This window comes from Drosophila pseudoobscura, chromosome 4 (genome assembly GCF_009870125.1).
Source record: "Drosophila pseudoobscura strain MV-25-SWS-2005 chromosome 4, UCI_Dpse_MV25, whole genome shotgun sequence".
Classification (NCBI taxonomy): Eukaryota; Metazoa; Arthropoda; class Insecta; order Diptera; family Drosophilidae; genus Drosophila; species Drosophila pseudoobscura.
In genome coordinates this window covers 12,187,474-12,211,545 of record NC_046681.1, presented here as the reverse complement: position 1 = coordinate 12,211,545, position 24,072 = coordinate 12,187,474, and the positions used below count along the sequence as shown (strand labels likewise).

The 24,072-nt window shown below is 40.8% G+C and overlaps 2 protein-coding genes across 7 annotated transcripts in view; one reads left to right on the top strand and one right to left on the bottom strand.

Annotated features, from left to right (window-relative positions):
- The window catches only part of wwk (white walker), a 36,522-nt gene that overhangs the window by 10,022 nt on the left and 2,428 nt on the right, over nt 1-24,072 (bottom strand). For all 6 annotated transcript variants that reach the window (XM_033379937.1, XM_015179927.2, XM_033379935.1 and 3 more), the window contains exons 4-7: nt 1,440-1,692; nt 908-1,278; nt 555-847; nt 327-482 (exon numbers count right to left, since the gene is read on the bottom strand). In XM_033379937.1, coding sequence (XP_033235828.1) covers nt 327-482; nt 555-847; nt 908-1,278; nt 1,440-1,692 — 1,073 coding nt within the window. The remainder of the gene's footprint in view (nt 1-326; nt 483-554; nt 848-907; nt 1,279-1,439; nt 1,693-24,072) is intronic.
- Nucleotides 2,267-3,974, top strand: LOC117184017 (uncharacterized). Its single transcript, XM_033379943.1, has 2 exons — nt 2,267-3,482; nt 3,519-3,974. Exons 1-2 carry the CDS (start codon nt 2,331-2,333, stop codon nt 3,891-3,893), a joined length of 1,527 nt encoding a protein of 508 aa, XP_033235834.1. The 5' UTR covers nt 2,267-2,330; the 3' UTR covers nt 3,894-3,974.

The following is a 24,072-nucleotide window of genomic DNA, read 5'->3' as shown; positions in this document are numbered from 1 at the left end:
ACAATTCTGTGTAAAATGCAAAGAATATGATATAAATATAAGAATGATATTGTGGCATATGTGTTTGATGGGGTTTTCAAATTTATACACAAATTATTAAGATATTTAAACGGATTTAATGAATTCAGAAGACAGAAAACTCTAACTGTGGCTTTCTTCACAGAAGCACCAATTATTTTCAAATTATTCTATATCTTTCAAAAGCGTACAAAACACAAAGAAACCTTGTAAAACCTTTGCAAGGGTATTTAAGAGACTATTTTACACGCACACACACAGCACACATGGAATTAAAACTTTCGTAAAACTAAGAATTCCCATCTCACCTGAAAGCGCAACATGAGAAACATCACAGCAAAGACCATACAGAGACAGCATCCTATGATGGGGAAGCTAACCAGATAGCGAAAGGCGCGACGTTGCCAGGCGGGCGCCTCTTTGGGCTCTAGGCGACCTGTGACATTGTTCTCCTCCAAGGGGCCCTACAAAATGATAATAAAATTAGTAATTATTTAGTAAATAGTTTAGTATACTATTAGTCTAGGTAAACGCACCTTATAGAGAGGCCTAGGTGGCTCGAGTAACTCGGGGGGAGTTGACAGAGTGCCCCAGCGAAAGGCCAACTCCACAGAGTACCTCTTCCAGGCCTCCAGATACAGTGAGGCCCAGGCCACATTGAACAGAGAGAAGAGCACGTGACCCATGTCCTGGGCGGTCTGACCTTTGCCCCAGAGAATGCAGTAAAGAATTGTGCCAAAAACAGCCGGTACACCCAAGGCGCAGGTGTAATGACCCAACCAGGCAAAGTACAGGGCAACCTTCACCCCAAAATAAGCAGCAATGTCATCTAGAAGAAGAATAAGATTTTATTTTGATTTATTACAGGAGAATCAACAATAGGACTCACCCAAAGGTTGCGGTGCAAATATCTGCTTGACCCAGTGGGTCTGAAGCTGTGTCAAGGAACGTGGTTCGTGCAGCGGAAAGACCTGTGTAATTAGACCCGACTCCTGCCAGGCGGCCACAATGCTCTGGCCCTCGGCCACGGCTGCCCGTCCGTGCAGTGCATCGATGTCACTGCAGCCGGCACGCAGGCCCTGCAGCACCTGCAACACCAGCCACTGACGCTCCTGGGAGGTGAACAGCGCGGTGCTGGCCACATCACCCCTCAACTGCTGGAAGCAATGGCTCTCGCGGGTAGTAAACTCCCTCAAGGCACCGCCCAGATCCGGACGCAGACGCTTGGGCAGGCGGGCCTCTTCGGCGGCTTTAAAAAGACTGTAAAAAAAAAAAGGATTATTAAATATTCTACACAAAACTCGACATGAAAAATGCATAAAATATAAATATTGAAATTTGCATTTCGCACGTTGAATAAACTGCAAAACCGAAAGCTTTCAATTTACATCTAGCCACCGCGTGGTGTTGCTGCCACTTACACATTCACGGGGGCACTGACATAGAAGGCATTCCGTCGCGTGCTCTCATGCGCCTTGACCTGTACCAGGAGGCCCAGACCCGCAGGCGGTTGGGAGCGTATGCGGGCCAGAAGCCATCGCAGTGCCTCGTCCGGGGCATCCTCGGGAAATTCAATGACCACGTCACATTGTGTTGGGATTTTATTCAGCCAGAGCCGGCGCGGCGTCATCAAATGACCAGCGTACGGCACTTTGCGGCGTATATGGCGGGAAGCTGCAAGAAAGCGTAAAAAAAGAAACCATTAAAATAAACGTTTAGGACTTGCAAGGATTTCTGTTTAAATCTCTGATTCCGCTTTAAAACCAACAGAGAAAATCTGTTCTCATGTTACCCCCCAACCCTTTTTAGTTTATTTTTCCATTTTAAGTTTAATGCATATTTATAGTCTGCTGCCGACAGCGTAAAAACATCTGACAACAAAGTGGGTGGACCAAAGGAACTGGCGTCAATAAAAAACGCTTTTAGGACAGGTAGAAAAAAGAGAGAGAAAAAAGCGATAAGCGCATCAAAAACAAACAAATATGATATTCAGTAGTGGGTAGTTTGAAAAGTTTTGTATAACCGATACTCCAAATAGCTATAATCCCTAGATCTATCTAGATATCCCAAGATATATCGAAATATCCCTAGGACTATCCATAGAACTCTCCGGACAAAGCTTTCCCCTCCAACTCTTCGAACAATCTCTAGAAATATCCCTGAAATATCTACCCCTTCCTTTCCTTCAATTTTAAAATAGTTGTTCTTTTTCGTTAAAAAAATAGACATACTCCAAAATTTCAGTAAAAAAAAAATTAAAAAAAAATCTACTAAGTAATCTGAAATAGTTCTGATCCCTAGATCCTTAGACTATGTTCTCTCCAAAGAAAGTTGATGGCGGTTGGGCATCCTCCCCCAAGGAAAGCGACGACGCGAGCATGCAACATCGACAATCGAAGCCGGGGAGTTCGAAAGGCAGTCGCAATACGATGTCAGAAAGAGGTGACGAAAAAAATCAGGAGAAGCATCCACGGGCGGTCTACGATGCCAAGGTAAATCTCCGCATAAGTGATTGCCTTGTGATGCTGGAGTGCAGCCCCCAACCGGAGGAGGCATTCCACCCCAACTCCCGCGAATGCCAATGCGCGAGGAAGTGGCTCAATGAACTGACATCTATGAAGTGCGACACGGTGCTGGAGGCGTGCCTGCGGAACGGATACATTAGTGCGTTGAGTGTGTGCCTAAACCAGAAGAGCCTGTACGGGATCTTCGAGCAGATGCCACCGGAAGAACTCAATTTGATGAAAATTCTGGACACCTCGACTAATGCGTCATCGAATCATTCATCATTCAGATCAAATCATGCGTCGAGGCAGCAGTTTGAATCGACGCGGGGACCACAGCGACCCTTTGAGACAATGAATTTGGAAAGTCCTCAGTCTTCAAGCCAACAACCGCGGGAAGCGGTGGATAGACAACAGCGTTTCATGGAAGAACCGCAAGGACCTGTTATAGAACCTCAGATATATAGGGCAGAAGAACCGCAGAGATTCCAGCAACAGCGGCAGCGATATCAGGAACAGCCACAGAAGGAAACCTTCTATGATCCTGCCACCTTTCCACCAGCGCCCCATGTGCGGCAACAGTCGGGCGCCTACTACAAACCGTCGAGCGTGAAATTCGACACCTTCGGGGCGCCCCCTCGCGTCAAGGCGGCAAGTAAAAAAGGAAAAGGGTTCTCCCCATCAGGTGAAGAAGGAGGAGGTGTGACAGCTAAGGATTTGGGCAGTGCCATCAAAGAGGCTCCTCCTGATTCTTATTCTGCTATGCCCACACGTTCGATTCTTAAGCGGAACTGCATCAACGGGCAGGCCCCTCATGTTTATCCATCATATCTCAAGACGCCACTATCTCTTAAAGACAAACAATACTTTGATGATGAAATTTGTTATAAAAGTCCATTGAAATCCTGTAAAACGAAATTCGCAAGCCAGAAAGAGTGCGCGATCAAGGGATCCAGACAGAAAGAGTACGGTTTCAAGCGATCGAAACAGAAGGAACAGCAGATCGAGCAACACAACACTCATGGCACCCCGACGAATCAGTGGAAACCAGAGGCCTCCGAGGAGGAGTCTGACAGAGAGAAAACCAGTCAAACTGTGATAACAAACCGCTATTGCGACATGACCTTCCTAAGGGAGTGCATTCGTCGCGCGCTGCGCGGTGAAATATCCGAGGGAGCAAACGACTATCTGGATTGTGAGATAGAGAGCTACAAGAAAATTTGCAACCGATACAGATGCGACGATCCCGAATACAAGGAGAAAATGCTCGGAGGGGATCCTATTGAGCAGAGGACATACCTGTTGCGCAATATGGAAGAGGATTTGACCAATTATGTTCCTTTACTGAGGAAAAGAAAGATGACAATTTAAGAGTTTAAAAGGATTAATGACTAATTTAACAGATCTCAGGATACAATTAAAATTTATCAAAAATATGCTCATCGAAACCACTGAAACGTATTTAGAACATTTTTGGGGAACAGATAATTGTTATACCCGATACTCAAAATAGGTTGAGGGGTTAGATTTGTGCTGAAAGTGGATGTGTGTATCGTCCATAAGGAAGCGTTTCCGACCCAATAAAGTATATATATTCTTGATCAGCATCAAAAGCCGAGTCGATTGAGCCATGTCTGCCTGTCCCTCCATCGTGTTTGACTCCTAGTTCTCAGAGCTAGAACAACGATATTTCGTATCCAAACTCTTGTGATATCCCACAGAATAAAGTTTGTTTCGAAATTTTGCAACGCCCCTCGTAGAGAATGACCACTTCTCTTCTAGACTGACGAATCTGGAACAGATTGGATTATTATTATAGCAAGAAGGAACAAATACGCGCTTACTCATTCTCTCTCTTACACTGAGTATCAAATTTTCGATGCTCCTACACATAATATTTCCTTCTGACTTTTGTCAGATGATATAGGATTCCACGGAGATTTAATCATTATCATAGTTTTCGTCATAGAGAATCGCTGGAGTAATCCTCGCGGTAAGTCCCTGGCACACCCAGCCCTCGCTCTACTTCTCCATCCTTTCCGAATCTGAGAATATTTTAATAAATCTTACATATGGAAAAACCAGCATGACCCCGCAAGCAGCCTTCTAACCACAGCAGAGCTTTATGAATTGCATAATACCGCAGATGGCATGACAAAAGATGAGCAAAGGTAGACGAAAATGCGGGTTATGCGGAGGGTAAGCCAGTACACAATAGAGCAGAGTTAATCAAAGAGACAGAGAGAAAGAGAGCGAGTGCAAGCACAGACCAAACAAATAAAACATGGAAAGAACGTAAATAACAAACCGCAAAAATGTCAAACAACTTTTAATTAGAAGAGGTGCCACGGCAACAGCCAAAGCAAAGGACAGCCAGCACCCAGCCGCTGAATGGAAAACATTCAACCAAGAAATTTGAGGCAGGTTTTCCCGGAAGACCCGATAAAAACTAACAGCAAGAAAAATCACAAAATTTGACTAATGACAGGACAAAAGTTTTACCACACATAAAAGAGAGAGAACGAGACCTGCATGCCCCAAAGGAGTGGCTGAAAAGCACTCAGTAACTAATTTTGGCCACCGAAAAAGATTCCGGGTTTCGTAATTAATTACGAACCACAAAAAAATGCAAGAAAATAGAATAAAAAGAATGAGCATTGCATTGGAGAAAAGGGAAAAGTCAGGGCGACTGGACGACGACTGATAGGAGAACTCCTTGCGGCTTCCGCAGCCACAGCCACAGCCACCCATCGCATGGAGGAGCACACACTGTTTCTGTGGCCTTGTGGCCATCAGCAGCTTTCACTTCACTCTGCATTCGGCTAATGACAAATGACACTTTCAATGACCTTTAATGGTGGGTTGCTTGCCTCCGATAAGAATAATAATAATGGTGGCTTCTTTCAGAGTTCGCGAAGCTCATTACGGGCTGCCATACGGCTTTACAGTTATGCGATAAGGCTGAGATATGGGGAAACTTTGGTGGGAACCAGCCAGGAGCATGTTGAACTTGTACTTAAAGAACGAGCCTTTAATGTTTTTAGAAAAAGCATGATTTAAAACGAGAAAAATCATTTAATCATTGAAAAGGAAGAGCTCTAATCATACTGAAAGCCCATTAAATTAGATTAATTTTCTGAAAAGAATCAACCATTAAATCCATGAATAATTATACAATTTAAATTAATTGAACACTTAAATAGATTCATTTTTTCTTGAAATTCATTTAAATTTATAGCTAAAAATATCTAGTATTTTTTTTATCCACCATTCCCATTTCTCTCATCAGCATAAATGACTTCTAGATCCCAGCATTGACACCAAATACAAGTATTAAAATTCAATCAATTTCGAATGTTTCCTAATTGAAAAACAATATCCTAGCTCTAATTGAAAAGTAATACCAAAATAAAATTCCAAAAAGTCTCCCGATTACCCGAAAGACTTTCATCAACCTATTTTTAATACACAGAAAATATTGTTTCATGAAATTGAAAGATCTCCCCAATTAAAATAAGCTTAGTACTCAGAGCCACTTATAAACTAATTGAAAAATGATATCCCAAATTATTTTTTCGCAAAATACTCTGAATCTCTTAATTCCCCTTAAGAGCTTTCATCAACTAAAATAGACCGCTTCTTCTAATGAACCAAATGCATTGTTCTTGGCTCAACGCTCAGGCTTTCTCTCTCTCTTTCGTCATTAATTACACATCAAAAGCAAATATAAACATTTCTATTCTGGTAGCAAAATCGCCAGCCCATTAGCAAATGTAGATATTTATGCAACAAACTCATTTAGATAGATTATATTGTTGTGTCTATGGGTGGAGCACCGAAAACAACTTAATTAGAATATGTACGAGTTTGTGCCCAAAGCAGAACATGCTCGTAGAACGAACAGTTTATATATGCACATAAATGTCTGTACATATTATATGTATAAAACTCATTAGAAACGACCAGAACAAACCACAGAGGCCACCATACCGACGGATGTATATATTTTCGCATATGCAGAGCCTGTGAATCACATAATGCGAAATTTGGTAATTAATTCCATAAATAAACCAGAAAGTAACAGAGAAAGCATATCCGAAAACCCAAAACCAGCATCCGATAGATAGCAATGCGCTGTTGCATGGCAAATGAGCTGTGAATTTAATTTGTACTCGTTCACTCGTTGTATATGGTACCCGCATCTGGGTAACCATCACCCATGGGCAGGATAAACCAATGCAAGATTGCCGTTTTGATATGCTAAACACAAATACACAACACAGACACACACGATGTGGGATCTCCATGCCGCAAAGGTATCCCTTTTTTTCACACGCATTGGCCATAAAAATTTGACAAAAGAAAGGAACCCCGAGCGCTAACAAAGCACGCTCTGCCCTGAATAGTTGCCAAGCCATGAGGGATTAAAGAATAAAGTTCAAGGAAGTAAGGGACACTTTATGGCTGGGAATAGCTGTCATATGCTAATGAAGGTTAGGAGCAATAAAAGATTTAGCGTCCTTCGTCTAGATGAAGCTAATTTGCTGGTGAGATTACAGCAGCAGATATTAAAGATATGCACTATGTATACGGAAATGGCGGGCACTGTTTGGGTTACGTGATAAGATTTTATGAAGACGCAACCAAATATTCAATGGAATATGTTAACCAGATACAAGCAGTGTGAACATTTTGGGTTTGTTGGAAATGTTACAAAATTCCTCTTAAAAAATAATTATTTATAGACCCTAGAAATATAATGGAACCAGCGTTCTCCAGACAACTTTTCTTTAGGCTTAAAGCTCTCGAATGTCTGCAGAAAATAAATCTCTATAAATAGAATAAATGAATACAGAATTTCGTTAAACTAATTTCATCAATTGAGAGAAAGCAATCAACTATGATCGGGGGACCTCATGCCAATCTAAGCCAAATCCAATATAAACCAATTCCAGTGAGTAATTCGGGACATCAGGAGCAGAACAGAGAATAAGCATCAGAGACCTACATCAACATGAACTACACACAATTCATTATACAGTCGGCACATGCTTAAGTTGACACCGACGATGCGGCGGAAGAGCAGAGTGCCAAGGAGAGAGAGAGAATGCTGGCTAATGCTTTCGGCTGTTAAATCAGCAGTGGGAGACCCCCAGGGGGAAGACCGAGAAACTGTGCTCTGAATAATTAATGAAATCGGCTTGGGGCTCGACTGGGTGTCAAAACCAAACCCAAGCGGAAGAAACCCAGAACCCAAACCCAAATTCGACCTCCAGCAACGCATAATTTGTTGCATAAGAAGGAGGTTGAGCTGTGAAGGCTTCAATTTAATCAACAGCAACCGACTTGAGCTTCGTGTGATTGCTGCAGCTTAGAGGCATCCATCCATCTATCCATCCATCCAAGGAGAGAACCACCCATCTCTGGGAGTGGGATGGATGCTTTTTCTCCTACTACAACATTCAGTTAAAACAGTTTATGTTTTAATTAACCTTGATGATGATGGGCTAGAGCAACAGCAGCAGCAATGAAAATGACTAGAGTTGCTCATTAGCAAACGCTCAACACTCTGCAGTGAATACCTCGCCTAATTGACTGGAGCTCGAATTGCGTCTAATTGAAATTGGATGATGTAATTTTGATGATGGCAGGAGTCTGTCTACCGTCGCCATCTACTTTTCCCTCTACCATTTCCACACCATCATCGGGTATCATCTAATCAGCGAGTCCAGTCAGGTAGCAGCTTGGGAGGGGTCGAAACACTTCCCGTTGGTCGACACGATGTCCAGCTACATGTCTCCTTGTTGGGGACAGGGAAGGGCAGTGCTAGAAGGATATTCTGTTCACAACCAAGTGGCAAAGTGCAGCTGTCTTGCCACAAAATGTCACATAGTAGAGATTGTTGCTCGAAAGATGTCATTCCTAAAGGGTTTGATCGGTGAAGGCAGACCTTTGGAGAAATCGAATGGGTTTTTCTTAAAGTGGAGCACATAATTGGATGGGAATTCGGGGGGATATAAGAAATGATGTTGTTATTTTGGCAGTGCTGCTTGTACTTACATATCTCTCTGTTATGTAAAAACTGTTGGCTCGTCGTCGTGGCCTGATATCTTACTCATATCAGAGCGAGCGAGCCGAACGAGTGACGAGCGAGGGAAGCGAGTGACGAGCGAGAAAAGCGAGTGACGAGCGAGGAAAGTGAGTGTGCAGGGGGCTATATTCTTCTTGAAACTTGTTAAACAACTCCAAAAACCAGCCTAGAATCTATGCATCTCTACTATCAAATTGGATTACATATTCACATCCCCAAGTTATAAAGTCATAAAGTTTACAAAACTTATATAGCTTAAGGCATTCCTAGAGTTCCACATCTTATTCAACAAATCTCATAAAACTGGCTATTCATTTCATAAATGATTCATTAAAGCACATCTCCTTGGAACCAAACTACGAACACCGACCTATGACACAACCCATAAAATTAAAGAGTCTACCACAGAATATGTCTATCTACATGCTCGTAGGCTCTGGACCATCATAACCTTCTCCACAATTTACCCCTTTAATGGTTGGTGATGGTGGGTTAAATGGCCACTCATTCAGACTCATCCACAACGTCAGTTTCATCCTCATCCTGGCATGACATTCCGCTTTCTCTATACGGTTTAATTGTATTTTCCCCGCCCACGTGAAATTGCTCTTAATGACTTTCACTTGACTAGAGTTAATGTCTGCCCACACACGATCTCATACCATATGAATATATAACGAAACACTTGAATATTTCAAGTGAAAGCCTTTGATATTAAATATTTAACAGGCGTCGAAAATTGGTTTTTAATTTTTTGTTTTTGTCATTTTGCACTAGAGTAAATTTTTCACATGGGTGCCATAAAGCAGTCGGGCGAATTGATGTCCCACTTTATGGGTTAAGAGGAGCGCTACGGTTTGGTCAGTTTTCCCCCCCACTTTTCCCCCACACACTCTTGTGTGTGTGCTCTCATGATGCTTTCGTTTGCTCTCTCAGCCTGAATGTACGAGTAGTTGTTCTTTAATGGCTTTTGTCGCACATTTTTATTGATGCACTGGTGAATCCTTCTTGTGATTAATGTAGGCGTACCGCCGGACCCTATAGTCTCCGGTCGTTCTCCCGTTCTTTGTGTTCCTCCTCTCTCTCTCTCTCAATTTCCCTCAGTTTATCCGTAACTTTTCCTGTCCATGTCCTGCCCCACAGAGGACTGTGCACACTGAAGGACCAACGCTTGGTCAGCATAAATTAATTGCATTTGTGTATGGGACACAGGCGGAACTGAAGAGTGAAATATCGTAGAGTCGAGTGGGGAGGTCCGTCCTCTTGGTTAGATATAGTATCTCTGGGTGCGGAGGTTCCCTCTAAAGAGCTGTGGGTGTGAGTATATATCATATGCAAGCTCGTGTAAGAGTGTCCATACGACCTTAAAGTGCCAAGTCTTTAATTGAGTTTTAATCAGCTTAAGAGAGCGTGTGGCTAGTGTCAGCATTAAACCAAATTGGATATCCAATATGTGCAGGCATAGCATACAGCGAAGCATACCCTCTTTTATGGCTGACATCTTAGCCATGGCCCGGCATCTGAATGGGCCATCTGATAACGACACGTCTCCTTGCGGACAGGAGAATATCCAAGGATCAAGTCTTAAAGCGATTGCGTGAAAGACTGCAATGCATCACAGATTTGGTGGACATGTACACAAGATTTATAGTGACATTCGGATTAGCACACTGCTGACTTATTGTTTTCCTTGGGAACAGGATAATGGGCTCGTTATCGATACCATAGACCATATATAAATACAAGCACAGAGCCAACAAAATAACATGTTTCCCTCCATAAGTAAAAGTTATGATACATCATGCTTCATTTATTCGTAATGTCTGTTTGGTGCTCTCCAAACTGAGTTCCAAATATAACGAAAATCCTTCCAAATGCCATCAAAACATTTCGCAAAGCAAAAGCGGAAAATCCCCCCACCAATGCCAGAGAGAGAGCTCAGAGTGTCCCCTGTTCTCTCTTCAAGTGACTGTCTGCCTGGCCACATATTTTATGCAAAAGGAATTTTCATAGACATGCTCCTCCACACTTTTTCCCCTCATTTTTTTTTTTTTTGTTTTTTTTTTCGTCGTGTAACTGACAACTAAAACCACTCAAAGTGTCAAAATGCCCAGAAAGTGGAGGAATTGGAAGTAGGAAAAAAAAATACCAGACTATATGGGACCATCAATGTTGGAGCTTGGAAGCTTGGAGGGACTCTCATGCAAAGAGGACCGTATAGATTCGAGTATATTGATTGGATCTGCATATATAATTGAAAGCGAACAAATGAAAATCAAAACTGATGAACGAAGGGCAGAGACACGCTTAGAAAATGGGAATGGAAAGGGTTTTGTTTACACAGCATAAACGCTTTGTTAAATTTGTGAAAATATTATCATAAAACAGATAAGATTGTTTAAATGCTCGAGTTCAGATGTTTAAAATATGCCAGGCAGCATCGCCCGAAGGTGTCAAGTAAAACCATTTCTGTTCTGCTCTGTTGGCTCCGGAAAAGGTTAATGAGGGCTGACGGCGGCAAGTGGAAAAGTGGAAAACTTTGCTACACTCCCTACGCTAGGAGCTACCGCCTTGCACCCTAGCTCGTCCCTAGTTCTTCTTCCCCTCTGGACATTTGTGACAACTGTGGAGATCTCGCTGGTGCGAGGGTGCGGGGACTAGACCATGCTGAGAAAATGGTAGCCAGCTGGCGGCGCGACTGAGATTGCATCAAGTTGTGCAAAACTGGCAGAAACTAAAATTAATTAAATTACAATACGGCTCTTTCCTTTTCAATCGATTTTAATAATGACAGTCTTCACTGACAGAGTTTTTGGGACGCCTAAAATTTTTCTTCGTTTCTTAAGAGGGTAGAGGATTGAGCAAAAAAGTCATGGCTATGATTTTTTTTCTATAGAAAGAACTACAGAACGATGCAAAATATTAATTGTATCTTTAAATATTAAACATCCTTCTAGTCTTCCCTAAAATCGGCTAATATATCCCTTTAGATTTCTAGCCCAACTTTTGTCCAATATTTTCTATTCCCATTTTATATTCAATTAAACGTAATTCCAGTTAATGCGATTTCCCTGACCGACTTCACTGACTTAATCCCGTTTAATTCGAAACCATTTTGGATCCTTTACCAAAAACAGTTGTCGAAAAAAGTCAATGCCCATGGAAATAATTACAAATTATGTGCGCAAATTGAATAATAAATCTTGCTTATGTTTATAATGGAAATCCACTTAGGACCGAAGCCAGAACAAGGCGGGCGGCAAGGCGCGATAAAACAAGCGAACAGACAGACAAGCCAAGGACACGCCGTGGAATGAGTGTGTCTCCATTTTCCCTACTATATTTACGAGTAGATATCCCTCTCTCTGAAAGCCCTGCATGCTCTCGTGTCGAACATTATTTAGTTGGCAGAGCCTGGCATATTAATATAAGGTAACAGGAAACGCCTTCCGCAGACAAACAGACAGGACCAGGGGGAGATAGCTGTCAGGATAAGGACTTTACTGCGCCCTCTCCAACGTTTTGATGGCTTTCAAAAAGATGCAACAACACAAAAGCTTTCTCATGTGGCTTTAATATTTTTAATTGCTTTAATTTAATTATGCCTTCGCATATAATTTCACATGTGCATAATTAAGAACCAAAGTGGAGCACGGGATGGAAAGTGGAAGCTACGCACTCCGAAAATTCGCGGTCTCCGTGGCGTATGTGTAATGTAGTCAAAACCTCACTCCGTGTCATGTCACGGGCTCTGCCAGTTGTGCGCCCCCCGACTAGTGGCAGGCAGCCACGCGCTTCCTGACAGGTGCGTCGACTGAGTGGCAAGTAGATTTGCGGCACCGCATAAGTGATATGTTAAATGTCAAAGCGGCTAACAAATGACATCGAAATGCAACCAAAAATGGTACACGAATTCTGAGTTGGATTTTACAAGATTTTTGTTGTCACGGCTTTAAATACAAATTCTAATAAATTTAATATGAAATCCTTCGTGTTGGATTATTTTAATTTAAGATATATTAAGGAAAACCAAATAATGTTAATACAAATTAGTACCCTTTTTTTACAGATTTTAATATAAAATATGGTGTTCAAAAATAAAAAATATTTGGTTTACAAAAAAAAAATATCTCATGGAATATATTATTGTGCACTCCGTTTTGAACCATTCGCTTGTGCAAGGGATCGACTTTTGTGCGTCGCCAAAGACTGCGTACTTGTTGCTACAATTTTTTAGACCTAAAGATCCTACGTTGTACGATTCTGGGACCGACTTAGCTGCTCCGACGAGCTGAACAGACAAAGCCGAAGCCACGAAGCCGAGTAGACTGCGAGCCGCGGTCGGAGACGAATACCCTACCATTTTGCTTGTTAAAGAAAATTTCAACTTGTTTCACCTAGAAAATATACGAATAAATAAAATATCTTCTGAGACAGAAAGCTTTAGGTACATAACTATCAGAAGTTTTCAAGTTTAATATCAGTGAAGTACAAAAAAAAAACCTTTGATTTAGATAATTTTTAAATTTGAAGAAATAAAGTGTACCATAGATAAAATTCCTTAGGTACGTATTTACTGTATGTATTTACTGAAGCTCAAAATAAATCCCATCAACATGAAATACGCAATAATAATCCTCTTACTATGAGCACTGACAATACGCCCGAAACATATTGATCCATAAACTCCACAGCAGCTTTGTACATCAAGGTTGCCCAACAATAAGCCCTTAAGAACCCATCGACACCTTGTTAGATCCACGTAATATCTGTGCACAATGCAAAAACAACTCAATTTCGTCTGGCTGGTTAATAAACATATCACTTTAAATCTTCAAATCTGTCAATCACTGCTTCCTTTTTCACACGAAAATCTCCTGCCTACACTGCCCCTTAAACACAATTTCTGAGGGAATAAAAAACAAAGAGAACTTTTGATTAATTGCTTTACAACCCATTGGGCATAAATTTCAGTGTCTGGCGTGTTGTTCGAGCCTCGTTCATGAGGCGGAAACATGAAGAGGCAGTGAAATAGGGAAAACATGATTGATTGCCGTTTTTAATGACCACAAAAACCAAAAGCATGGCTTCGAACAATATCTAGGGCAAACATTGTAGTTCCATCTAACCACACAGAGACCGCAATAGGAGGCGGCGGCAACTGGGCTGATGATCAGGAGTCCGGATCTGTACAACGGAAATCACATTTTGCCTCATTAGTGCCACACACGTACCACAAAGAGAGACGCCTCCTCCAACTGTACGCAAAACATTTAAACCCACCCGAGAGGCTCGTCACGAAGACACGAAGGATGGGATGGCCAAGTCGAAGGAAATCTGTGTGTGGCCCCAGCGCGCACACATGTCGCATTCGAGTCCATCATCTGGGCTTTGGTCGGCACACGCTCTTGCACTTACGGTAAATGTTTGCAAATCTAAGATTGGGATTTATATATACTTAATATAATATACATAATTGATTCACTGATGCCTGGACATGTGTTAAACAGCTACAAAGCAAACAACAAGCACACGCAACGTAGAACATTAGCCAAGGATCCGAGACATGCTGAAGGCCTGGCCAAGATAATCTGGCAAACAATGGGAAAGGTACAGTCTCGGTACAGCCATCTCTATCACAGTGTATTATCCAGCATGAAATCTGCCTCTCTCTCTTGAAGTAAAGGTTCTGTAGCGCTTTAATAAATGTATCCTGCCGGGTCTGTTATGAGCTGCGAACAAATAGTGACAAAGGTTAGACAAAGGTTCTGTAGCACTTTTGGAAAACAGTTCGCAAAGTTTTTTAGTGGTCTTAAAAAGTGGTCGGAACCCTTATAAATTAGGTATTCAGAGCAGTACCTTCGCAAAGAGCCCACATGTCCACAATTGAGGTTTTAAACGACTTCCCACGACTACAACAGATATATTTATCTTCTCTCCTCCTACAAGGCAGGTTCTATTTAATAAATAAATTAATTAGAGGTTCTTTCCCTAAAAGCCTACAATATTACATTAAATTTAAATATTTTTTCCCATCATTGTATGCCCATCAGTTTGGATCTTCACAGCTGGCCTGCAACTATCAGTTTTTTCCATTGAATAAACATTATGACTTTCGATGGCTCTGACAGCGATTTTCCGCTTCCTTTGCCACTCAGCCCACCCCTCCCGCTACCCCCCATCGCTCCGAATGCGCCCACACCCACTCCTCCAGTAAACGGAAATTGATTTCACGCTGATATAAATTAAATAACTAAAATGTGGATGGGTGCCAAACAGGACACGCACGATTGCCACTCAATCGATTTTAAAAAAATGCGAAATACGAATGAGGAGGTGGGGGCAAAAACATTTTATAATATATCAATAAATATGTAATGACAAACCCAACCAACGTTTTCCTGATCAAAACTGCAAAAAAGAAGTCATGTGGAGGAGGAAAAAAATGCTTTATAATTCAATTGAATTAATGGCAGTAACGTTTTCTGTGCGTCGCAGGATATGATTGATATCAAAACATTTTGCAATCCGTGGCAGTAGCAGGAGGAGGAGGAGGAGGATGTGGCATCCAAGGCAAATGTCAAATATTATTTATGGCAAGGCTCAAGCATCCAGCAGCAGTCCATGAAAAATGTTTGGCCCTTAATGGTAGAGGGCAGAGCAGGTTTTGGTTTTTTAGGCTATTCAAAAAATATAGCCTACTTTTTTCGGCCCTGAGAAAATAATTTTAAATTCCCCTCAATTTAAAAGGAAAAATGTAATTAACAAATATTTCGAATACAAATTGAAATAGAATTTCACGCCAAGGCTGAGTGGAAAAAATTTTTGCATCTAAGGTGCGTACCATAAATATATAAAGAATATAAAGAAACTTTAATCGGCACACTTTTCACTTCGCAATTCAGTGGGGCTCTTATTTCGTAAGCAAATCAGCTCAAACTGTAAATAAAAAGAATCTTAGTTCACAAAAAATTCAAGGTTATACTTAAGTCCTTCAGATACCTATCTTTTCGATGATTTTTCCCCACATTTAAGCATTAAATTCGTGAATGGAATAAGCAGTGTTTAAAGCTTTCCTATACTTATGTGAAGTACCTTTAAAAAAAAGTTCTTCGTTCTTTAGACGAGCGGACAGACACATTCAACCTCACTTGGCCCCATTGATTTTTCTATTCCATTTCTATTTTGGCCGTTTTCGGCAACATTTCAAAGTGCACTTGTGGCAAAAACACTCGCGCGACGAAGAGAGTGTGCACGGGCATACATATATACCTTATATATATATTTACATATATAGATGGATACATTTGCTGGATTTGTGCCAAGACTCGGCACACAATACTCCTACAAATATATATACAGACAAAGGGTATATTTCGGTTAGTTTCACGGCTCGCTCTTCAATTTTTTTTGGCCAATTTCTTGGCCGAGTAGCACACGTCGCAGTGCAATGCTGAGGGCGGTTCTGCTCGACTTGTTCGGAAGCCCGTCGGTGGTGTTGGAGGTGCAAGTAAATGCTGGCAGCCGGACCAACTTCCTATCTAGCCGCTCTAGGCCGGCTTTTTGAGCACTTTCTTTTGTTTCCACCCAAAAAGCGGGTTAAGCTTTCGGCCTCAGTGCTTTGCTGTGCTGTGCTGTCCAGTGCTGTCCTGTCCGGTCAGGTCCAGGTCTTAACGGACATGAGCATCATCAAGACTACAATGTTATGCGCAACGGGAATGCAGGCAAGATTGTCAGATTGGCTCGACGAGTAGACCATTGAGTGGTCGGTCTCCTCCACTCCACTCCTTGTCGCCCCTTAAAACTACAGAACTGCAGTTTGACTTTGTCTGAAATCGAATTCGGACAATGACTGGTGTGCCACTGGCTCTGGTTTGCCTGCCAACTAGTTTAAGGGCAAAGGAATGTTGCACATAGTTAACATGAATAGATGTGGGGGAAGGGAAGGAAACTACAATTCCGATGTTCTATGTATGGGGAAATGTGCAGACATAGATGGAGATTGCAGCCAGTAATGGGAAACATAGTTTTGGTAGACAACTGGTATGCGGTATAGAAATTCGATAGAGATACTGAATATGCCAAAGGAAAATTCGAATGAAACCCATGTAGGAAATAATAGTTTAAAAAGCATTTCTTTGGTTAAAATTCACCAAGATGGGTTTTGCCTGTCACAAAATGTAGGAAATTTTCCACTTTCTGTTGGCTTTTATGGCTCATTTCTCAATTTTTAGATATTTTTTTCCTTTCAATACCTCAATTTTAGCAAGTTTGAGGTTCCAAGTCAATTAAAAATGAAGTTCCTTAATCTTTCCCCTTTTTTCGTTCCACTTGGGATGCTACCAGCAATTTCCTTTCCTTAAAAAGTCCCTGAGGATTTACTTTTAATTGAATTACATGCCACAAATTGCAATTGCAACATGCATAAGCCTCCGATGGCCCCCAACCCACAGCCACAGTCCACACTGCACAGAAAGCCCCTTCCAATTAGAGTTTCCTTCGAGGCTTCTCAATAAAACACGAACTAATTAGGCATTCAGGAAACAAGCTTTGGTCAGGCATGAAGTGGTTCCGAGTGGAGGGACGACCGTTGACGGAAGCCAATCGTATTAGCAGCCAATCAAGGGTATAAGCCACGCACATGCACACAGAAAACAGAGATCCAAATGAAAGGAATATCCTCACATGCACCTGGCACAGAGCTACGGATAGAGGAAAAACACAGGACTTTATGGAGGTTTTTCTGCTGAAAATAAGCTCCTCTCAATGTCAGCAGCAGTTGAGGGTGATGATGATGTTGACGTTGAGGCTGCGATGACTTAAACAATTTGAAACATCAACGCACACAAAATCCGAATTGTGGATGGATTGGTTACAGTTTTCTCCCCACACACACACACAAAATCCCGCATCATCTGACAGTCGGGCCAGGGTTTGGGCAGGCTTCCCTCAAACATATTGCAGCTATATACATATGCACAGAAACATCCGGTGGCAACTTGCTGAGGCATAGCCGCAGATAGGTACCCAGACAGACAAGGGCAAGACGATTCTGTTGGGGCTTCCATTTGTGCTGCATAGATGATAGACACCAAAATATGCACATTTGCATATCAAGATTTTACAACTGCACAGCAAAACAGAACACAGGCATCGCCGCTCCTTGGGTTTCGGCACTCCTCTGTAATGAAAGATCTGATTGGTTAAAAGTTGGCCATGGAAAAGTTGGGTTCATTAACAAGTCACTAAGATTGAGATCAGAGGGTCGGCAAACATTTTGTTGGAGGCAAGCACTTTTTTAAACGTGTACCGTGCAACAGGGCACATAAGATAGGGCCTTGCCGTCTACCGATTCAGATTATGAAAAGATTTTATGGTTTCAAGTACCCAATAATAATAGGCATCAATTAGCTGTGTATTTAAAATTTCTTCAAGCCTCTAAATTCCTTTGAAAAGTCTGCAGTAACTAAAAATGATTACCATCCAGCACAAAGAAATAAAACTATTAGAGAGTTCCAATCACATGACTATATTTTTCACTCAGTTATCCGCAATCATGCGAATATGCGGCCAAAAAGCTTCTTCTTTTAATTTAATAATTTTTCCAATTAGCTCCCCCATGATAGTATTTTTCTATTACCCAGAAGCATTTCAATGTTCTTTAGCTTTTAGTTGCATTTGTATACTTTTAAACTCTGTAAAGAATTACTTAACAAATGAAAATCGTATTCATAAACTAATTAAACCAACATGCAACGAAAATCCTACATGCTTTCTATGCACAAGACTCCGGCCGTCTCTGTGTGTTAGTTAGTATCTGTGTAATGAAAACGAAACTGACTCCCTGAGTACCGTGCATAAATTCATTTCTGCGGAATTATATTTAGATCTTATTCAAATGAATTTGAAACTGAAAGGAGCTTCGTTTAGGAAGCTCCAAAGTGCAGAAATAATTTTACATTCACTAAAAATTTTACTGATTGACAGGAACTACTATTCAAAGTAAAATCTTAGAGGAAGATAATGAAGTTAAAGGTAAGATTCATGCCACTGTAAACGGATATGAAAACTTTCCTAAATGGATAAAAAAATCTTTTAAATTCAATTTTGTCGCTTGAAAGTTCCAACCTCATGGAGATTCTGGCATTTACCTTTTATACAATTACTACAAATTATATATATTAAGTCTATCATGTATCTGAATTTAATCAACTGTCGCTACCCGCATTAATCAAATTCTCATATTGGCGGGGTGGAATATTGACTTTCATGTCACTAAAAAAAATGAGTAAAAAGAAAACTTTTTATGCAGGAAACGCAAACCCCCAGATACAATACGATTCCTCAGACATACAAAGACGGGGCAAGGACCTGCAAAGAACGATGGAAAAGATTAGCAGCCTGGGGGGAAGTAAGGATTGCGGACTGCTCGTTCGTATGCGTGTATCCTGTGTCTGCAATCCATCGTTGATGCCCCCCAAAAAGACGACGACGTCGTGACCTCACGACCGCAAGCATTTTTCAAATAAACAGACAGCTTTGCATAATTTGATTATGCAATATACGAGAGTATGATATGAATCGAAGGGAGGTAGGGAATGTATATAAAGTTATATATACATATATCCGTATGATTTATGAAAAACACTTTGTGTAAATTATAGGAAAAAAGCACGAAGTTTTGTTTCCCTTGACACTGAATTTTCTTCGTCCTTTCCTTTTTCTTTTTTTTTCTCTAGAGGTTTTTAGAGGTTTCCGCTTCGCCTTGGGAACCACCATCAATTTTTCAACGGGAAACGGATGCGCACTTAAACGCCATAAAGAATGCAGCAGCACAAACAATGAAAGGCCATTAAAATCTTCTGATTTGCGAAATCAGTTTGCCGTTGAAGCTAAGCCAAAGTGCAGCCGACAAACTAATGGCTATATAATGGGGGGCCCCAGCATGGGCTTAATCTCCATTGGGGGTCTCTGGGTCTGTGTCCTCTTTCCCCAATTACTCGCAAAATTCAAGTGCATCGCTCATTTCAAACATCGCTTTGAGTGTGCAAGGAAAAACTGCAAGTCTCACACAAATACAGCTTTTCCATCCATGTTTTTTATGGGGTTTTTGTGTGTTCCATATTTGCCTCAAGCTGAGCCAAAAGCTTTTTCCTTAGACAAAGGCATTAATATGGAGATAGAAAAAAAGCATAAAAAAGTCGACTATATAAACATTACATGGGGCTTTTGTTTGGCTTAAGAAAGCGAGTCTCAGTGAGCCAAGTGAAATATGTTGGGCCCCAAGATCAATGGGTCTGGTGGTAAAAGCTTACTGAAACGAAATTGAAAACGTAGCCAAACAGTCCCAAGGCATGGAAGGTGCAAGCAAGAAGGTCTGTGTCTACGCAAAATACGAATACAGGTCAAAAGGGTTTCAACTTTCTAAAGAAATCCAAATGCGAAAACATACACATATGTGTGTACATAAGAATATACTAAAGATGTGGCTCAACCGTTGAGAGAGCTCATATGCAGAGGCAGAGCGAAATCCATAAGAGCCTCTAAAATAACATCTGGGGAAAACGGATTTATCCAGACTGTATTTATGAAACTAATACTAGAATAGCTCTTTCTAGGTTCTTCTTGGCTACAAGAAACAGAATTAAGAGCAATCTTCTTATTTAATAAATCTAAATAAATTTTAAATGACTGATTAATGCACAGAATGGAAAACTTTAGACGTTTAATCGGCTTAAAATTTAAAGAGAAATAATGACTTTTTCAAACTTAACCACAATTAAAGAAATATGAGCAAATACACAACTTTTATCTATCTGGACATACCAACCGCCACAAACTATACAAATTGATCAAAAATATTGACATTTCTAAAACAAGCGAAAATATTTTATGCAAGAACTAAACTATTATATTCCCAAACACAAACTTCTGACCAAATAAATCATAAATAATATTCCATAATATTTTAAAAGCGCGAAAATGTATTTTCCCCACTTAAGCTCCACCACAAAAAGGGGTTAACTGTCAGATTCAGGGTGTTTGTATACAATACCCCGGATAGCACTAAGTATTACTGGGGGAAATGAGTGGATGGCTGGCTGTGGCGCCCATCAATGCCGATGGCAGCCACAGAACAGAAATTCCCCCGTCGGTGGCCTGAAGGCATCGCAAATAAAAATGACAGCCAAACAATCATACGGAAAAAAGCAAACAAGAAACACAGAAAGTACGACAATGGGTCGCGTTCGGTGGATTCTAGACCAGGACAAAGAAATAGGGGCCACAAAAGCTAACGATAGATATGAGTGGAGTTTTATTTCAATTCCATTACTCAGACACGACCAGACATGGAAGCGATATGCACAAGGAGCCGCGACCAAAAATCGATGGTGCTTCCGAACGTACCGAGTATTTGGCCAATTTTCATCTAATTTCTAACGCACGCAATGCAGTTGTTAAGGTAGTTTAGTGGTAGAACGCTCTCCTATATGTTAGCCACGTCACCGTCACCGTCACTCACTCTCTCTCTCTCGTTCTCTCTCTCTTTGAGAGGTTCTGCCAGTTTGTCAGTAAAGTTTAAAAGTCATGTCTGCCATTTTGGCAACACGTAAATCCGCGCACTTCCTGAAACACCCACCGAACAAAGTGGAGTCCCCCTGCCCGATGAAGAGCCAATAGAGAGGGTTGGGTTTTGGGGTCCAGGTTTGGGTCAGGCGGCCATGGCAGAGGGTGAGAGTCCGTAGCTTGAGCTAGAAAATGCCACAACACGTTGTAAAAATCGTTGTGCAATTTTCACGGCTAACGAAGTGGCAGAGAGACCATGGAATTTTATTAGAAATTCTAGCGGAAACAGAGAGCTTGTTAGGGCAAATTGCGAGAGAATTTTCCACACAAGATTGATGATTATATGTATGAGAGATGATGAAGGAAAATAAGAAATCGTAACTTCTGCCTGCGAAAGAAATTGACTTTTGGTTAGATCGTTCATTCGTTAAATATTCAACGTTGTTTGCAAAGAATATTAAAAATGGAAAAGAAAAATGTGTTCAAATATGAATTCCAACAATGTGAATAATTAAATAGAAACCCACTGTGATATTCAAAATATTTATGTGAACAAAACCATTTGCCGCAGTATTGTGAACTATTCTTGTTGCTCCGAAGGTTGTCACTCGGAAACATGAAATGAATGAGCGATTGGATTTAAGGAACAAGTTTGAATCTGATCAATGCCCATGAGGTTTCAGATACTTGTACCTTTCCTGATCTGGAACACATACCATCCGACTCATCTCTGAGTTGATTTTGACATCCATAGCACCAATCAGCACTCTCGAATGAGCGGAATATTCCGTTTTTGGTTTTTTTGAAGCTTTTTAGTACTATATAGCATATAGTAATAATAAAAGGCAAAGTTTAGTAATCAAATCATTGGTATTTCAGTTATAATTCCAGTAAGCCATATTATTTTGATTTCAATAATCAAATATAGTTACATAATATACTAGATATTTGTGTTGAAAAATGCCACATGAAAAAGCACACACTTCAGGCTATTATTTACCAATGAAACCCCCATTCAACTATGATTATATGTATGTACAACTGCATGTCTGTATATGTGGCGTTCTCATGAAAAACCCAACCCCTTCCTTCATTCTGTCGTGCCTTGTCAGCCTTCTGATGCATATAATAATAAAAAATGCCTTGTGGTCATGAATTCCATATAGGAGAAAGCACACACGATATTATTTACATGACACACTTCATTCATCCACCCGCACACGCACAGAACACATTCGAGTCGATGACAAACACAACCTTGACCCATAAAAGCTAATCAAATTAATTAGCAGCCCCCTCATCAACTGGCATACAATCAGTTCGAATAGGGCTTGAACACTTGAACTAAACTAGTTAATCCATTTGCTCATTCAGCTCCTAATAAAGCGAGCTTTCGCTCCCAGACCAAGACAAGACAATGAAAGAAGCCTCTGCGCAACAAAGTTCCTTTAACGCCCCGTCAGCCAGACGCCCAGCCCAATCAATTAAAGACCAACCAAAGGGAATAGAAACCCCTATATTACACCCTCATTCGGAGCAGCGGCAGCAGCGGCTAGGGGCAAATGCAGCGCTTGAAACGCATTTTCTTTGTCGACGGCTACATAAATAATTCAAAGTGCGCCTTCCTTCTTCTTTAGACGACGCCTTTCAATAGCTTTTCAACAGCACAAAAGACTCCACTGGGACAATGGCGATGGAGCGTCTTCTCCTCCATCACACAGACAAAACAGTAAGGGGATCCAATGGCAAAGTTAGTTTTATTTGTCTAATGTTGACAGCAACAACTGGAGCCCGACGACTCTGCCACAACAGAACAGGAAGTACGACAATCTGAAAGTCATTTTAGGGTAATTTGATAGTTGGTTCGTGCAAGAAATGCAAAAAGACCAGTAGTTTCGCCTTGTTGAGTTGGATATCCCTTTAAAAGTTAATTTCGAATGGATCGAGTGGGTCAACTAGAGGTTGTTGTTCCAATAATAAATATTTATGTGGAATATTAAATTGTGGTTAAATAGGTTTCCTTTTCCGGAAACTTGTAAGAGCGAAACGGTAATAGATCTTAAATATTACAACGAAATTTAGTCTCTATTTAAAAGAAACTTGATTGATATATCATTTATTATAATAGTTCTATGAATGAAAGTCTATCTAGTATATTGAAAAACGTTTCAGACCTAAAATCTTTAATCTAGTTTCATTCTCACAAGAACTAGTTAATGTTTATTAAAATGAATGCCTCTCCAGCTTAATATCTCACATAGTACTAGAATTTTACTCTTAATTAAGAATTTATTTAGCATAAGGAATATATGTAATTATCCAGAAAAGGTATCATATACCCTATCGTACCTTTTTCGACTCATACGTGTACTGCCTGAATGAAACTATCGAAACTTTCCTTATACACTCCTCCTTATACACGCCACTCCTCAAAACTACATTTCAAGACCATAAACCGCTCTCTCACATATGAAATATTAATAATTCATATAAGAAAAAATTTATTTTAAACGGTTGCCACTGGCTCTGCCTTTAAAGTTGAGAAAACTTTAAATATAAAAACGGAAATGTTGAAAGTTCGTGTGCTGGAAGCGAACTCAGATCCAATCAAAGTTTCAAGCTAGTCAAGCGTTTTGATTAAAGAAAGGAAAAAAACCATATAACGGATATGGCAGGACCCAACGCGCCCAGTAGCATGTAGCAGGTGTACGCACACGCCTTCATTCCACCTATCCCCCTCTACCTCTACATCTACCTCTACCTATGCAATTTTCTATTTTCTATCCATGACAAATGAATAGGTTCTGGCAGTTCTTCTTCGTCTGCTCTGCTCTGTGGATGGCTGAAAGCAATTGCCACTCAAATATTCATCTGCTTACACATGCCAAGCAT

Coding starts and splice junctions, on each gene's coding strand:
- LOC117184017 (XM_033379943.1), top strand. CDS start 2,331: ATGTTCTCTCCAAAGAAAGTTGATGGCGGTTGGGCATCCTCCCCCAAG. Junction 3,483..3,518: donor CGATCAAGGGATCCAGACAG/AAAGAGTACGGT, acceptor AAACAGAAGGAA/CAGCAGATCGAGCAACACAA.